Source organism: Nipponia nippon, unplaced genomic scaffold (assembly GCF_047370975.1).
Source record: "Nipponia nippon isolate SJK-2023a ecotype South Korea unplaced genomic scaffold, ASM4737097v1 scaffold_14, whole genome shotgun sequence".
NCBI lineage: Eukaryota > Metazoa > Chordata > Aves > Pelecaniformes > Threskiornithidae > Nipponia > Nipponia nippon.
The window spans coordinates 10,210,406-10,228,211 of NW_028262330.1; the positions used below are offsets into that span (position 1 = coordinate 10,210,406).

Consider the following 17,806-nt stretch of genomic DNA (forward strand, 5'->3'; position numbering starts at 1 on the left):
CAAACATTTTCATAAATTCCCATGACCAGTTAGGACCCCAACTTCCGCAAAATAATAACTAGACCTGAAGGGGGGCTGCGTTTTTTTCAAGGGTCAGTGGTTACCTGGCCAGAGGGAAAGGAGGAGGAGCTGATCTTCAGTTTGGCACAGAACAGAGATGTTTCTGCTGCTGTGTGAACAAATGACTAGTAAGGACAGGGTTTGAGGAGGGGAGCCAAGATGTTAAGATGACCTTAGCTACTTCTGAAATGAAAAATAAATAATGAGGATTTGTGTCAGCAAAACAGAGGTAATATCCATTAAATTGTGCAGAGTTGAAACTGTGAGATTATACCCACTCTGAAATCATTGCATTTCTGTCCCTGTCTTCCAAGTGAAGAGTTGGGTGCACCTGAAAAATAATGTCTGAATTCTGCACATTTATATACTGAAAATCAGATTTTCCTCACTGTGAATGACTTTTTTTTTTCCTCAAAAAAGACTTAAACTACATATAAAAGAAGGGTAAAATATAATGAAAGACCTAATGAAATTGTAGTAAGAACTATTTAAAAATTAAAGTCTTATTTGATCTTTTTGTCAAACATATAGCTGTTCATTCAATTTAAGGAAATTAGGAATGGTGTGATACAGTTCAGGTCAAGAAAGACCCTTTGGCATTCAGCTCCATGGCTTTTACCCCCATTTTGGTCTGTACCCTGCTGCCCGGCGCTTTCACCCCGCAGTTTGTTTTCCCCTGTGAGGGATCATTATATACGCTGTCCCTGCAAAACCGCCTGCTGTTATTTAGCAATTCTATAGGCAGTTACGTACCCACGAGCGGCAATGGCCCGCCAGGGGCCGCCGGCGGCGAGGAAAAAGCGAGGGCCGTGGGGCAGGTTCTACCGAGATTTGAACTCGGATCGCTGGATTCAAAGTCCAGAGTGCTAACCATTACACCATAGAACCGCGTGGCGGCACTCGCCTCCGCGCGCCCGGAGAATAAATCTATAGCAAAGAAATCCCCCTGCAAACGTTCCCACCGCTTTCTCCTTCGCATCCTAAAAACGGCCAGGAATCGCATGCAACCTAAATATCCGTATTTATCCTGTCTTTCTGCAATATTCGTTGTCTTCGCGGTATAATGCTCGCAAAGACGCTACGTCAGAAAGCAAACACGAAGGACAGGAGAACGCCTTTCAGATACGTCAACCGAATCGCCCTACGTGCACCGGGGTTCAGCAGACTGCCTCGTGCTTTTCTAACGCAAAATGCAGAAGGGTGTTTCCACACAGGTTGTTCGCAACGTAGAAATAAAAAGAATTACGTACGTTTCAGTATACTATGGCATGTCCGAAATTTTTCAGATAATTCGTGTAAGAATGTACTAACTCACCTGGCTGCAATAAATAATAAACAAGGAAAAAAAATAACAGGGAAAATCCTATGGTTCGCTTCTCTTTCTCTTCCAATACGTTTTTCAGGTAGGACGGCACGTCAAGTAGCTTATGGCACTCCAAAAGCCCATGAAAACCCCTCAATTTCCCGGAGGCTCATTTTCCGTCATAACGACCGGTAAAGAAACCCGAGGGTGGGCAAAACTTCTAGGTTCCACCGAGATTTGAACTCGGATCGCTGGATTCAGAGTCCAGAGTGCTAACCATTACACCATGGAACCGCTGGAAGACACCTTCCCAACCGCTTCTCTTGAGGGAATCTTAAAAGGAGAAAAGGCGAAAGTCCTCTTTTTACACGTTCGTCGCCACAATACCTGCTTTGCTTCTCTTCCACGTATTCTACACGTATTCATTCTATGTAAGAATTCCACTGCTCATTTATCGCAACATTTTACAGCACTGAAAATAATGCGCATTTAGAAGCACCTTAGCATCAAACAAGATCGCTAAGCCATTCCTCAGATCACGCGACGTAAAGCTTGAATACAGACTTTCAACACCGTGTGCACTGACTTTTACTTCGCATTTGTATACTCGTTCTGCTTTCATGCATTTGGGGCTGAGTATTTGCGTGCTATATTTGAGAAGAAGCGGGGACCATTGTCACAACTATTGTGTTAGTCTGCCAGATTGTTTCCTCTCTTGGTATTAATTGACCAGTGTATAGGTAACAGAACGTTTCACTTAAACAGGTCAGACATGGACAAACTACAAACGTATGCAACAAGCTTTTTATGCATAATTAAAGACCTGGACCTGTTGGAGCGGGGCCAGAGGAGGCCACAAAAATGGTCCGAGGGCTGGAGCACCTCTGCTGTGAGGACAGGCTGGGAGCTGGGGGTGTTCAGCCTGGAGAAGAGAAGGCTGCGGGGAGACCTCATTGCAGCCCTTCAGTACTTAAAGGGGGCTTATATGAAAGATGGGGGCAGACTTTTTAGCAGGGCCTGTTGTGATAGGACAAGGGGTAACGGTTTTATACTAAAAGAGGGCAGATTCAGACTAGATATAAGGAAGAAATTTGTTATGATGAGGGTGGTGAAACGCTGACACAAGGTTGCCCAGGGAGGTGGCGGATGCCCCGTGCCTGGAAACATTCAAGGTCAGGTTGGACGGGGCTCTGAGCAACCTGACCTAGTGGAAGACGTCTCTGCTCAGGGCAGGAGGGTTGGACACGGTGACCTTCACAGGTCCCTTCCAACCCCAACCATTTTGTGGTTCTACGAAATCATCAAATCGCGCTAGAAGAACAGGTTGCAGCCATCACACCGTGGTGTATTCTGTCCTTCCTTCACTCGCAACCGCTACACTGCATGTTCTCAAGGCGGCTTAGGAAAAATAACTGTACTCGCACCACCGAATCACCCCACACCCGAAAATAAACAACGGTGCAGACGGAGACGTCAGTGCCGTGCTCCGTGCGGCAACCGCGCAAAAGGAAACCCGCTAGCAGAGGATGGTTTCGATCCATCGACCTCTGGGTTATGGGCCCAGCACGCTTCCGCTGCGCCACTCTGCTGCTCGTGCTACAGCTCCCTCCCGCCTGGCCTTAGAGACTTGACACAACAACGACGACATCGCCACATCTCCTTCACGTAAAAACTACCGATATATTACCACAGAAAACAGTAATACTACCAACTGCGAAGAACTGACTACTGCTGCCCCTAAAGTCCTCCCAAAATTATTTTAAAGAAACGGAGCCGTAACGAGGCCGCACACCGCGCCAGCGCAAGGGCTGCGCCACTCGCCGCGGAGGCGACCGTGGCCACGGGCGGCAGGGCGCGGCGGCCGCCTCCCGCCCCAGAGTGCTCCGCGCGTATTTGCATACCGCCGGGGCGGCGGCCGCGGGGTTCGCCCGCCCCCCCCCCGCCGCCCCCCCGCACACCCCGACACGGGCTGACGGTGGGGGCGGCTGTACACAGTCTGCACAAACAGCCGGCGTCTGCTGTTCACCCACGGCCGCTCACCCTGTCCTGACAGAGCCCAAATCTCGGGGGTAGAAATGGCTGCCGGGAGGGCGACAAATTCGTGCTCGCTTCGGCAGCACATATACTAAAATTGGAACGATACAGAGAAGATTAGCATGGCCCCTGCGCAAGGATGACACGCAAATTCGTGAAGCGTTCCATATTTTTTTTTCCCCCACCGGGCCTCGGCCAGGCGCTGGACAGACGGGGTTGTTCCTGCCCGGTCACGGAGCCCACCGACCCTGAAGGCACAAGGATGAGGGGAGCGGGAAAATAACGGGAGAACGGCGAGGAGGGTTGTAACCACGCTCAAGTGACTTGCAGCTGGGGTGCAGAAGAACATGCTAATTGTTGTTTAGTCTTGTGTGCTTGACAAGCAGAACATCTGTGTTTAGACAACACAGGCTTGTGACAGACTCGGAGGCAGCCTTTCGAACACGCCTGAGATTCCTGCCCTGCTGTGGGAAGGATCAAAGCACAGCGGTAGACTCTGCCTGCACAATACACAGGTGATAACAGCAGGGTGGTGATCCTCTAGCGAGGACCCAGCTCCGCGGCGCCTGCATTCCCACCTGGGCGCCTCTTCCCCGGGTGCTGCCTTGGGGATCCCCCGCTCCGCAAGGTAACGAAAATAAATTTACTCTTTGCATTTCATGCGTGGTTTTGTGGTTGCACCTGCAGAGCGAGGTCTGAGTGCCCCTGCGAGGATGTCTTACCTGGCTCAAACGCCTCCCTGCGCTGCATGGGGCTTGTTCTCCTCAAGCTGGGGGCCGAAGGCCTCAGGGTTATACACAGAAGGTGGGCCCAGAAGTTTTCTTTAGCACACACACTGACTGTAATAATACTTATAAAGTTTACTATGGTTGCTGCAGAGAAATGACTGACAAAATGAGAAAGTCTGTCATGAGCTTTTTGGCCCTCCAGGGACTTGCCTCAGGACTCAATTTATAGCGTTGCCACTGGCCAGTACTTTTTTGTATTTTTTTCTTCTCAGGTTTTGTTTCCTGCATTTCATCTGCCCTCCTCATTCTCTCTCGTTTTCTCTGGAAGCGGTACAGTGTGGGCTCCGGCATTGAAAAGGCTCTCCTGATCGTTGCATGTCACACATTTAAACGTGGAGCATTCTCTCTCTAATTCCCACTCATTCTATCCTTACAGTCCATTGCTGGATTTAGTTCTGACTCAGCTCATGCGGTCAGTGAGAAAAACTCTGCCACTCCACCTCAACTTTGCACACATGCTCCATTTTATTTCTCATGCTACTTTTTGTAATAATTGAAGGTCTCTTCCCTTCTGCCTTATTGAGTGAATCTGGACACAGACTAGGAACATACACCACTGCTGCTGAATTATCTTGGCAGATCCGTATATTTCTTATATAACGCCTGCAAAATTCACGTCAGTCATTTCTGCCCTGCCCGCTGTGGCATCTCTGCTGTTCCCGCTCCGATCCTGCCCGCCCTGGAGCGAGGAGCCCTGCTGGGGAGATCCTTCTCGGGGCCGGACACCGCTGCCCGTCGAGCACAGAGCAGCCTCCACCGGCAGGGAGCGCCGGCGGCCCCAGCGGCACCGCCCCGGCGGGGCAGGGCCCGTCCCGGGAAGCGCGGCCGCCCGCCGCCGCCTCAGCCCCGTCAGGCGAGCGGAGGAGCGGCTCCGTGGCGTCATCAGCCCCGCGCCTGCTCCCGGGTCACGTGGCGGAGGCGGCCTTTCCCCGTGAGGGCGGGAAGCGGCGGCCCGGCGGTGGGTGCGGTGCTGTGCTGCCGCCCTCCCGCCGCGGCCCTTCGCCAGGAGCCGGCCCGGGGCTCTCCTTACCGCGCCGCCGGCGTGTCGGCGGGGCCCGGGGGGGCCGGGGAGCGGGCCTCGGGGCGAGGCTGCCGCCCCGTGGGGTTTGGGGGGCTCCACCGGCGGAGCTGCGGCCTCCTCAGGCGCCCCTGAGCATCCTTGTGAGGATTTTCTCCCCAAAATATTTTTATTTTCATGCAGGTCTTCTTAGGCAAAGCAAACAGGCTTGCTGTCTTAAAATTTTCACCAGAAACAGTAGTTTAGTGACACTTGGGGTAGATTTCCAGCTGAATGTTATTAGCAGAGTTAACCAAGTAATACCTGCTTGTGTTTTGATGTAAGTGGGATTCTACTCTACCAAATTAGCAGTGTGTCAGCATTAAAACATGTGGAAGTATTGTGTTGGTGCAGTAAATGGTACTTTTACATTTAGTTAGAACTGTTATGAAAACAGCAAAAAAGTGTACTGGTCCTTTAGCTGCTTGCAGACAGGTGAACTGAGGATGCTTGTCCTGACAGAAAGGATTCCTTGGGCCCAGGTTGCCCCCCTCTCGTAGTTCCCAGTCATGGTGACCAGAGCTGCTTCAGAGCCTTCTGTGTCGCTGGATCAGCAACACTTATCAGCTGCAGCCTCCCAGGGAGGATATGGACCCCCAAAGAGCTGTGCCGTGGGTGTATTCTGAATTTTCCTAGAGAAAGAGCAATCCGTTCGAGCACTGCTTAGGTGACTTCCATGACTGGAAGGAGCAGTTCTTCCTCTTGCTGAAGAATACTGAAAGTACCTGAAATTCTTGTGTGTTCTGTACCCTCTTTCTCCACACTGCTGTGTCTTCACTCGTGGGATTCAGTACTGGCTACCAAAAGAAGCGGGGAAGATTTGGCAAAAATGGCAGCACTGAAGGCAGAGGTACAGTCCGAAGGTACTGATGGCCAAAAAACTCAACTTCCTTTGTTTAGAGAATGTGCGTAGCAAAGCACTGCATCAATATGGACTGTTTCTCTTAAAGATCTAAAATTATTCTAAGAAAAATGAGAGTTATTTTTAGAAGGCCTTTTATGAATAGGTAGTACTTTTTTGGCTTTGGCATTGGGAATTTTGTTTCTGTTCAGTCTGAATTCTGTGATGGGGTGAGTGAAGCTAAATGAGGTGGATGCTTTTTGGAAGAAAAAGAACAGAAGCAGATGGTGAGGGGGAGAAAGTAAAAATAGAAAACATGAAGCCAATGTGTTGTTAGAAATGCTGTTTTTCTCTAGTGAAAATGCGCTAGCTTATTGGTTTGATTACTCTGCTCGTTTGACTGTTCTTTTCAACTTTTTTTTTTGTACTTCATGTTTTGTGCATGAAAGGTTTTATTGCATGTTAGGTACCACACAGCATAATTTAGTTGCTTTTTAATATTAAAAAAATATTATTAATTCTTTGCAGATATGATGATAACTTAGATGAAACACTGACGATATGAAGTTTGTGTGAAAGAATTTAAATGTGATGAATCATCCCCAGCAGTGACCGATAAACGTAAGAAATTCTACTTTGTATTACATAGTTTACAGGGATCAAGATGCAATGAGAATGCAGGTCTTCCTAGACTTCTCTACAGCTAACTTTTCTTAAAATCTCTTAGAATATAGTAGTTCCTGGTTTGTATCATGAAGGCCCACATGACTGGGAACTCAAGTTTGAAAACGAGCATGCTTTCTGAACGTCTACACCTTAAACCTTTGTGTCAATCTATCTTTTGTATACTGTTCTTAATAAATTGGGTTGCTCTTAAAGCATTCCGGATTTTAACACAAGCAAAGACTCTTGCTGGAATGAATTGTGTGGTGATAAACGTTGTGGTTTTCAACTTTATTCTTAGTTCTCTTTATGAAATAGTTGCCATTGACTGTGTTTCAGGTTAGATGGGAAACAGACTGATTAAAGCTATTGATGATGGCAGAGCTGGTCTTTGTGAGGGGGTTAATTAATATCACTGCTGTGCTGTATTTTATAATGGGCTATCAGTATTGCACTGGAACATGGAAATATGACTTTGTGCTAGCGTCATAAATCACTTTTTGTCTAGGAATAACATTTTTGTAACAAATACCTTAAAAAGCAAAGTGAAGCATCACTGTAGTAGGGTATTATGAAGCCCAAAATATTAAGTGGGGGTCTAAAAGGGATCCAGTTCATGGACTATAGGTCTTTCTATGTCTGCTTAACGTAATGGTTTGGATTCAACCTCTTGTCTTCAAAGTCCTTAAATCACTGACAACTGGAAACTGGGAAAATATACCTGATAAAGGATTGAGCATCCCCGTGCATTCTGGAAACAGGCTACTTAGCTAGATGCACTTGGTCTCTGTGTGGTCTTTATTCTATTAGATAAATTAATTACTATATGAAGAAGTTTGCATTAGCATTTCCAGGGAGCATTTTCTTAATCCCATCTCACCAATATATATAAAACATGAAATAAATGGGGTATTTAAACATATTGCTGGGTTTACTGATTGCTCTTGTAGGGCAATAGGGCATTTTATATTGAAAATTACATGCTTTAGGAGACAGTAGGCTTCATAGGTTTGTAAGGTACATTATTGCTATGCTTACATTTGGAAGCTAAATATGCAGGAGCTTAAAGATAAGATGTTTGCTCTGGAAACGAATGAAGCGTAGTAAAATATTTATCAGCAGAAAGGTGTATAGCCAGGATTTTTGGTGAGAAGCTGATGGTGAGAGAGTGAGCTGAAGTAATGTAGCAGAGAGACTGCTATGAACTGTATAAACCTCTGAAATTCTTTCCTGCACGGCTGCAGCTGCGGTTCGGGAGGAGGCAGTGTGCTGCACCTGGTGCCCTCAGTTACATTTCTTTGCATTGCTGTGGAGGAAAATGAACCTTAACCTTTGCTGAGCCTGGGGTATTGGCTTTGAAATTTCATTCCTAAGTGGCAGCTGCTGCTGCTTTCTAACATACGCTTCTTTGTACTAGGAATGCATGTTTATTAAAGGACTTGTGTGAAACAGTTCAGGGGCAAAATATTAACCTTACTGACATGGACATCCAAGTGGTAAAATCAACTTTAATATAAATATTGGTGGCATTAAAAGCATTCCCTTCCCGTGTCTGTCACACAGCCAGAATCAACTGAAGCAGGAGAAATTAATACTGGCTAGCAGACCTCCTTAATGAGAGGAACAGAAAAAACCCACAAATATGGCAAGATACATTAACTTAAAAGCTTTAATTTTTTTCTTATCTATTAAGCCATTATTGAGAACACAGGCATACGCCTTTATTTTTAAATGCTGTTTTTAACTTCACAAGCACGCATAACAGCAGTAGTTCGCTTAACTTACGAAGCATAAAAGGAGAGTCGCTGTGTATTTGCTTTTGTTTCAGAATTACTTGGTAGAAGTAAATGTTGTTGGTGCCCCCTTATTTCTCCCAGCAGCTTTGTGATTTCCAGATAAGCAATAACTTATAAGCACACAACAGCTTTTAGTGGTTAACACAGTTCCATTATTTGGAATGTGAATCTACTTATACAGACAGTAACTATATTTGTGAAGGCGATCAGGAGAGATGGGTACGAAAAGCCTCTTTAATAGTCATATTTACATGGAAACATTATGACCAAGTATGTATTTTACAGACATAATGGTGATAGAGGAGGAATTATATTTAAATGAAAAGGGTAAAAATACAAGGGATTATCTTCATATACGTGTATCACTGAGAATTTGTGCTATTTTGAGAGAACCTGTAATTATGCTATAATTCTTTTAAAACTTACTTCTCTATTAACTCACATGCTAAAATGTGTCATGAAAATAGCTCGCATACTGTTGTTGTAAATGATAAAAGTGAAATATATTTAAGCACGTGATGGCTTTTTTGCTTCAGTTATTTTCAAGTTATGCAAATGTTGGACAAAAACCAAACAAAAGATTTTGTTTCAGGTATTCAGCTGATTCAGCAGATGCAAATAGGTGTTTCTATAAGCCTTCAGTCATCTACTAGTTCTTGAGCTAACTTGTTTGACTTGTTACTGTGAGTCTACCGAAACTGACAGTAGAAATAATGAAAAATAAATTGGCAGGTACAACTGTCGTTTAGATAACATTATACATAAATATTCCTAGCTAACTTGGTCGGTCTTTTTAGTCATTTATTTAAAAACGCAGCATATGTACGCAGAAGGGCGTGGAAGTGCTAAGAAACTGGTAGAATGCATGCTGTGTACCGTGCTGTCGTTACAATGCATTGCGACAACGCGGGTTCCAAGTTCGTGTTTCATTTTCTTTTTCCTTGTGTCACTGATTCAACATTTCCCTTTCAACAGGTAAGTCAAATTTCAAACATTTTCTGCTCTTTGGAGGAAGATTCTAGTTTTGTCTCTGAACCTGGCCTTTCAAAAGGTGAAATAACGGTATTTTTGCAATTCATACTGGGAATTATTGCTTGGAAAAAGAGTCTATTTTTTGTTGTAATACATTTACTGAAGCTTGTTATTAAATGAATATGAAAAAATATTTTCATTAGTGTGTTAAAAATATTTTAGTAAGCGTTACTTGCTTCCTCTCAGCTTCAGTAACTTGCAGATGTCGGTTTTTTACCTCAGTATCCTTAAATGTTCTTTCAGTCAATGTGGCTGTAGTTTTAATGTTTTAACATGTAATGTTAATGTTTTAACGTTTAAAAAAGGCTTGTAACCATCTTCCTTAAAAGTGGAACTTGACCTTTACAGACCGAGCCTCGCGTGCATCGCGCACACGTGACGGGACGTCAGAGGCGGCCTCTTCCCGCGCGGGACGGGGCGCCGCCGTGAGGCGGAGGCCCCTGCGGCGGCAGCGCGCCGGGGAAAGCGCAGCGCGGGGCACCCGAGGGCACCGCCCGCCGCGGCGGGCCCTCTCCGTCCTCAGCTGGAGGCGGCTGCGCCGCGCACGACGTGGCCGGAGCCGCGTTTACCCGACTCGCGCCGTCTGCCCGGGCGGCGGCCGCCGGCACCGTAGGGGAGCGCGGACGCAGCCCGGGGGCCGCGCCGCGCGGTGGAGCGAGGCGAAGCGAGCGCGGCCCGCCCCGCCCTCACGTGAGTCGCGCGTCATTAGCGTGCGCCGCCCCCCGCCGGTCACGTGCCCCGTGTTTACCTCGACCCGGCGCTCCGCCGTTGCCGCCGGTGTCGCGCTGTGGCGGCGGGGCTGCGGCTGTGGCGCGGCGGGCGGGTGAGTGAGTGAGTGAGTGAGTGAGTGAGTGGGTGACCCGAGGGGCTTCCCCGGGCGGAGGGCGGCTGCCGCGGCGGGGGGAGCGGCTGGAGGCTCGGGACGCGGCGGGGAGGGGGTGTTCCCTTCAGGCGCGGCGTGAGGCGGGGCTGGCCCGGGGCCCGTCGCCGTGGCCTGACTGGAAACGGCCGCGTTCCCAGCCGCCTCCTCGGAGAGACGGGGCTGGAGCGGGCGGAGCCCCCGGCGGGGCGGGAGGGCAGGTGCCGCCGCGCCGTCCTTCAGCCCGGGGGGAGCGCGGCTGGGAGCGCCCGGGCGGGGCTGCGCACCACGGCGGCCGGCGGGGCTCTCGCCTCTTCGGTCGGCGGAGCGGCGGGGGCCGCGTCTGCTGCGAGCCGCTTTCATTTACAGCGGTTTAGGTCCTTAACTTCATAGGAGTAAAAGGCTTACGGCGTTTGGCAATCAGATTCTGCCGTGATGGTTCAGAACGCTGAGGTATAATCTGTTGCGCTGAGCTATGTCTCGCTAAACAGTCGTTCCTTTATTTCTAGGCTTACAATGTCACTACCAGCAAAGAGATGTGGAAGGCCCCCCGTGTTGTCTTTTCTGGAAAAGAAAAAGAGAAAGCAAAGTCTTGATAGAAGAAGGGGGAAGACAAGGATTTATGTGGGAAATCATATTGACCGATGGTTGACACTTAAAGAAAAGTTGGATTTCAGAAATGATGCAGAAGTTGCAGGGTTTTTACTGGACTTGTGAGTAGAGTGTCACAATACTCCCCTGTTTCCTAATACCAAGTAAATAATTCTTGGCGTTAATACCAACTGGGTATTTTCTTTCTAGGTATGACAGCTACAACCCATTGTCAAAAGCTCCGATCTGTTCCCTACCTGAGGGTGTGAGAAGAATTACTGTGAAAGAAGAAAGAGCATTGTCGGGCAGCACTTCTTTAATAGCAGCTGATGGAACGTTAGTAGTATACTCTCTTTATATGTGAAGGGCGGATGAAATATTTTTCTTGATAGTACTTAAAAGACCGTAGCTGACATTTTAAAAAAATGGGGTGGAAGTTATATAAGAAAGAAGAAAGGCTACAGCTAATTTTATTTAAATGGAAGATTTTTGGATATCCTTTGTAGAACAGCTTATGTATTTGTTTTGTCGTTTGTGTTGTTGAACACCTAATATTAGTCTAGATGAAACAGAAACAAATATTTTTTGCAGAAGAAATGTTTCAATTGACAATTTGGGTTGTATTTGCAGGTATGACAATGATGACCAGTTGTCTAAGGAATCTGCTTGTTCTGAACTTGGAGATGTGAGAATTGTAACTGTGAAAGAAGAGAGAGAGATGCCGCATGACTGCTTGTCAACAGAGACAGATGACACGTTAGTGATACTACGTTTTTTTGCATGTTTTGCATTTGAAAATATTTTGCCTTGATTTTATGATCACTTTTAATTTTGTTTATTAGAAACTCATGTCATTCATGCTCTGATTCATTATCTAAAAGCATTTTGGTAAGTAATGGTTGGTCCAGTCCTTCTGAGGCAAGAATCTGAGAGACATTTTGGAAAAGGTGTAACACTCTTAGAATACACGCAGCAAACCTGCTTGATCAGTGACTGCCTTCCTTAATTGTGTACAAGATTCATGAGTGGAACAAGAAAATAGCCAGTACTTTACATGTATCCTAGTCGCTTTAGTGAGCAGTTAGATTTTTACAGTAGTACAGTTTCCAGGCAAGTGCAATTGCTCGTGCTTTAACCTTTCTCAAAAGAAGAATGTTTCATTCTTGACTGAGTGATATTACATACAAAGTGATGTGTTAACCTATCTAAAAATAGTGCCGTGCTCACCGAGGCAACCACACCATCAGTCGACTGCTGATTTCTTTTACTGCAGTGTCATCAGTAACTGAGGCATTCACAGTTGAGATCAGAGGAGCCTCAAATAGGTATGCTTATCCATTACTCTTTCTTTAGGTTTCAATTATCCACAACAGTGTTACTGAATAATTGTAATTTCGTCCATGTCTTAGTTATCTCACCTTTAAAAAAATGTATCTTTTAATATGTGCAGGGGGACACTGAGAACCTAGGACATTGCATTGGCATTGCATGGTGTGTCCAAACCCCTCGCTAATATGGTGAAGTACGTAACGCATGTAGCATGTTTGTCTGAATCTCGTTTTCCACTGTGTTTTTGCTTGTGGCTTTCCTAATTCTTTTTACTTTTGATTTTTAGTAGGTGAACAAGTTGGGGTTCTGAAAGCAATTCTGTGGCACAGAAGAATTCTTGGAAGCTAGGTCAGGAGAAAATAAAATACCAGTGCTGATGAAGCTGAGAAATTCAAGTACATTCTTCAAAATAGCAGTTTTTCTCTGGCAATATAATTTTAGTGTGGAGTGCAGCAATAGAATTCCTGGGACTGATTTGATACAGGTGAGACGGGGGTTTGTTCTTAATTGATTGCTTATTTCAGCCTTCTGAGATGTGAGAAATATTGTGAAAAGTTGTTTGGTATGAGAAAAACTTTCTGTGACCCTAAAAGGTAAGGTATACGATGCTTTGTTACAGTCTCATGATATCTGTGTGAAGATGCTGGATAAATGATCAGGCATGTACGCAGTGGTAATTGTATAAAGCTAAGAAATGACAGCTCTCTAAGAATAGAGAGATTAAAAAATAGGAAGAGTTGGATGGGACAGACATCCTAGGGCGTACTGTGTTATTCTAGGGAATATTTACCTACCAGGAGTAGTTGTGTAGCCTCTCTATGAGGAAAAGAATTGCTTTTGTGTTTCAGTGTCTGAACACCACATCACTGGTAATGCTTTTGGGTTTGTTTTTCATTCACAGTATAGCAGTGAGGTAGAGTGATGATGTTATTGAGGGGTTCTTATTAGTTGTGGGATATCCATATGGTGGTCAAGTGATTTGCCCAAAGTCGTGGTGGTAGCTGAACTTGGGTCTTAAAAGTAAGACTAAACTCAGTTACTAACTCAGTGGTTTTAGATGGGTGGGCAAAATTCTGAATTGTTGTAGGAAATAGTTGGTTTCCTTTGGAAAGGAACAGTGGTTATGTTAATGTATACTTTTTTTTTTCTTCTTGGTTTTAAAGGTGTGGTACTGCACTTCCTATTGAAGGGTGGAGATGAAGGCAGGTATTTCCTGCTTTCCAGGCATTTGGGTGTCATGTTTTCCTGTTGCTGTTATTGTTTTGGGCCTTATGGAGTACGTCTTTTCATTCTATGCTGCTATATTAGGGCCAGGAAAAGAACAAGGTCTTGTTGAGGGGGCTTTATTAACATTAAAATTCTGAATTAATAGTCATAAAGCAGCTGTTGTATTCTAGGCCTTTTACTCTTTAGTCTAGTTTTAGGTTGGCTAAACACAACCTGTTAAGGAACTGGAAATATCAAAGATAACGGAGCAAGAACACCTAAACTCACCTGCTTCATCAGTGGCTTTAATATTTCGTTTCTGTCTTGTTTATGGAGTCTTGCCAGATGATGTTAGCTTTCAGAGGTTGCTGCTGTTGTAGAGAATTAAGTTGATGGAGAAACAGTGAGGGAGTCGAGTAGCAGGGATTTCAAGATTCTTGCCAGGTGAGATGGTATTTTTTTTGAGTTCTGGCCTTCGTGAAGAGTTGGAATGTTGAAATAACACAGGAAGAAAAGAACGTACGGAAATCTGATTTAAAGCATTACTAGCAGGGCATAGCCAAAGGGAAGTGTTACTGAACCATGTCCAGTTAGGTTCCTGAATACACTCAGTTCTTCTCTAATGCTTCTTCCGTCATTAACTTCCAACTTTAACATTTAGAACGCTAACCAATCTAGATTCAAATTATTTTTCTGGTTTAGGTGTAAGAAGTGCAAAACTGTCAAAGCAGATAATAAGCAATTCTTTGTTTTTACTTTAACTTTTGTTATTTACTCTGACTTTAAGATTGAAGAATGATGAGTCAAAGTAGTCGAATAGGGTTTTCTGAGGAAGCTTTGGGGGATATGGGATTCTTTTTACTTCTGCAGTATTTGAGTGATAGAGATTCAAAAATTCTTTACCTGGACCTTTATTAATGACACAGATTCTAATGATAGAACTAACTTTCCTGGGATTTGATTACAGAATGTATCTTTTTTTTTTGCCTTGATTCACTAAGAAATGAAACAGAATACAAATACAAAAGAAATACTCAGAAGTGTCACAGCAGTTTGGTGAGGCAGACTGAAACCTGTAGGATGAGTTGGTGTCAGTCATTAGTAAATGATTAGTTGGGAAGGCCCTGCTTTGAAGGTAGGCTTCAGCTTCAGTTCCTGTCTCTCCTAAAACGGTAGTGGCAACTCCTTTTATAACGATTTTTGCTGCATAACTTTTCTCACAGTCATGGGATCTTGCAAGAGTCTGTATTGCAGAACTTCTCTTTATCTTAACTACTCTGTTGTCTGAAAAGCCGTACAATTACTGTCCAGACAAGGCAGTTGTAAAGTGTAATTCCCTAACTTGGAAAGAAAATAAACAATCTTGAGGAAATGTCCAGCAAGCTGTTAACACGGAACACTTACCATGACACCAGTGTGAACAGCTGAGGAGTTTCTTAGCAAGCAGGAAAGTAAAACTTAAATTACATTTAAAAGACAAAAAAAAAAAAAAGATAATCTGCTTAGTAGGACAGCTTCCTGTGCTCTACCAAGACATTGGTTTTCGATGGTTTGTTTTGACTAGTCTGCATTCAGACTCTGTCTGTCCAAAGTAGAAAATAACAATTCTTAATTGAACTAAAAGACTTTGCATGTATTGTTTTTGGTCTTTAGTGTTCACAGTTTGTTTTTAATTAAAAAAAACCCAGCGCACACACACCCCACCACCCGCCCATGACAAACCACAATCTGTGGTTATTTCACTAATGTAACCTGAAAGTGAATGTGTAACACTGCTTTTCCTTACAGAAAATTAAGATGGAGTGGTTAGTCTAAGACAATTAAATAATTTACGTTATTGTAATGCTAAATGTTGATCTGTATTTCACTATAGTGAAACCTATGTATATACATCGTAAAAACGTAAGATGTTGGTCTGATTATATGTATTGTACACACAAAAGCACAAATGGAACTATTGTAATATTTTCCATTATTTCAAAGTTAGAAGATTGTATTAGGGGAATGTACTTGCCTAGACATACTTTTTGAAACAATGCAAATGTATTTAATATTTAGATATTTGAATGTCACATTGTAACTATGATCATTGTGTTACTTTGCAGGTGACCAGCAAGAAGAAAATCAAGCTCTTGCATAACAATACTGGGGCAGTGTTTGGTCCATTTTGATTTTGCTGTGAGGGTATTGTGAACTATAAAGAATTACTGTAAGTTGTAGTATGAAATTCCATGTTACTTGTTGAACAGCACATTAAACTTAATTATCTAAAGTTTTATTGTGCTATGTTAACATTAATAAAGTGTGTGGAGTGGATTATTTCACTGTGAGAGTCTGTACGTAGTTCTTAGGAGGGCAACAAGAAACAACAAGCCAAAATGCTAATAGGTATTGCTCAAGCTTACTCAGAATTTATTCATTTTCTGTAGGTTGTGTTAATGAAAAAGTTCCTCGCATTTTATTTAAAACTCAAAGGGCTAAAATAAAAACCACACTGCACATCTAGTAGCAGTTGCAGCATCAAGCACGCTTCCATCCTGAATGAGTTTCTTGGAATGCTTTTTCTTAGGGAACAAATTTAACATATCCCACATACTGGAAGGTATTCTTGCAGGTTATTGGTGCACTTAAAAATGAGGGGTGAAAACACTGGACTACATAGTGTGTTGTGTCTAGTGCCTTCTAAAAAATAAGTAATCAAGATCAGATACTATGTCGTTTATCTAAATATATTTTGTTACTGAATAATTTGATTTCTTGCTTTGGCTTTTGATACTACTTAGGGTGATATATGATGCCTCTTAATTATGTCCTTCTCTTAACAAAGACGAACTAAGCGTGGAGTGCTTTCAGTAACTGAAGTTCATCAGAATAGCGTTGACAGTTCTGAATTTGTTTTGTAGTTACTAAGTATGAGTAATCCTGGAAAGTTTTTAAATGAGAAACTGTGAAATTAGTATGATTGTATTCACTATATGTTTGTCAGGACAGAAACTTCCAGTCTTCTGATTCTTTTTTTTTTTTTTTTTTTTTCTTTTCTTTAACCACACACTTTCATAAGCGTTTAGGTCTTGATCTTACAGTATTCAGGCCAGCTGGGTTTTCCCATCAACTTACATTAGAACAGCCTCTCTCTGTGGAGAAATTCCCCTGATTAGGTCATTACACTCAACAGTCAGTTTTTTTTAATGAGCTACTTCACCTGCTATAAGAAACTGCTGCTCTTAAATACTCTTTTGTTGCTTTTGAAGTATAAAAATTCAATGTTACCTTACTAACAATATATCTTTTGCCGAATGTTGCACAGATAGCTTTTTTTTTTTAATAAAGCAGAGAAGATCGTTTGTTGAAGCTTTCTCAAAATGAAAATACCACTTCCCATGTCATTCTGTGTTCTCTCTTTGTACCTTTCAAATTTTTCTTTGACTACCAAGCAGTCACTCATGTAAATGACTCAATTTGGCTCACAGAAAAAATATGACTAGTGACACTAGTTCTCAGAGAAGTGTCTTCCAGTGCTCCCAGATTCTCTATTGTCAATGTCATCACAGTGAAAAGGAAGAGGACTCAGCTTTCAGTATCATCAGTTACATTTTCCTCCAAGGTCTACAAGATCAGCAGAAGAATCTGCAACTGCAGTAGCTTATTTCAATAAGGAGCTCTGCCCTTCTGTGGCATTTCAGCACCATCTTGTCAGCCTGTTCAGCCTAGTTCTGGTGCCTTTATAAATGCACACTAAAAATATTTATATTATTTAATGACTTATTCTTGTGGAAGTAAACTAATACTGCCAATGCATGATGTTTTGAGGTGCGCTCACTACATAAAATTACTGGTGGAATGATTATTCTGGTGCATAGTACTTGAATATAGTATGATTCAACCCATACTGATGTGTTTCCCCCAAACCCTTCCATTAGACTAGCCCTTCATGCTGAAGAAAAGTCAAGAGAAAAGTAGACTTTTTAAAATTTCCTTTTGTAGTGTTACAATATGCATGGATGATGTATTTGGGGTTGTTATTTCAACATACGCTTTTGAATATCTGACTTCTGTAGAGCAGAATATTATCATTAGTATTTTCCGGTAAATTTTGCAGAGTAGTGAATGGTAATGGATTCTGAAACAAGACTCTTGCTTCTGCCAAGAACATGATGAGTAACGGCTATGCTTTTGTCAAAACAGCTGAGTAAGTTTCTCTGCACCTGTTGCTGAACTTGAGTATGTTCAAATGTCAGAACTAAATC

At 43.6% G+C, this 17,806-nt stretch overlaps 1 protein-coding gene and 4 non-coding genes across 13 annotated transcripts; 2 read left to right on the forward strand and 3 right to left on the reverse strand.

The window, feature by feature from the left end:
• Window positions 1-876: 876 nt before the first annotated feature.
• On the reverse strand, window positions 877-948 carry TRNAQ-UUG (transfer RNA glutamine (anticodon UUG)). The gene has a single exon. It is a non-coding gene; the product is annotated as a tRNA-Gln (tRNA).
• A 637-nt stretch (window positions 949-1,585) lies between these two features.
• On the reverse strand, window positions 1,586-1,657 carry TRNAQ-CUG (transfer RNA glutamine (anticodon CUG)). The gene has a single exon. It is a non-coding gene; the product is annotated as a tRNA-Gln (tRNA).
• Window positions 1,658-2,880: 1,223 nt separating this feature from the next.
• Window positions 2,881-2,952, reverse strand: TRNAM-CAU (transfer RNA methionine (anticodon CAU)). Its single transcript has one exon. It is a non-coding gene; the product is annotated as a tRNA-Met (tRNA).
• A 370-nt stretch (window positions 2,953-3,322) lies between these two features.
• LOC148056465 (uncharacterized) lies at window positions 3,323-15,884 on the forward strand. Of its 9 annotated transcripts, none has more exons than XM_087751277.1 (12): window positions 3,323-4,025; window positions 4,398-6,105; window positions 6,612-6,704; window positions 9,518-9,593; window positions 9,923-10,264; window positions 10,943-11,146; window positions 11,235-11,360; window positions 11,655-11,780; window positions 12,298-12,349; window positions 12,475-12,546; window positions 12,643-12,837; window positions 15,665-15,884. In XM_087751277.1, the coding sequence occupies exons 6-9, from the start codon at window positions 10,950-10,952 to the stop codon at window positions 12,311-12,313; spliced, it is 465 nt and encodes a 154-aa protein (XP_087607403.1). In that variant the 5' UTR covers window positions 3,323-4,025; window positions 4,398-6,105; window positions 6,612-6,704; window positions 9,518-9,593; window positions 9,923-10,264; window positions 10,943-10,949; the 3' UTR covers window positions 12,314-12,349; window positions 12,475-12,546; window positions 12,643-12,837; window positions 15,665-15,884. The 9 variants fall into 9 exon arrangements, with proteins under 9 accessions (XP_087607403.1, XP_087607401.1, XP_087607395.1 ...); XM_087751269.1 differs by having other exon boundaries at window positions 3,324-4,025; window positions 12,240-12,349; window positions 12,640-12,837; XM_087751276.1 differs by having other exon boundaries at window positions 3,324-4,025; window positions 12,640-12,837.
• Window positions 3,465-3,571, forward strand: LOC148056466 (U6 spliceosomal RNA). Its single transcript, XR_015703368.1, has one exon. It is a non-coding gene; the product is annotated as a U6 spliceosomal RNA (small nuclear RNA).
• Window positions 15,885-17,806: the final 1,922 nt, after the last annotated feature.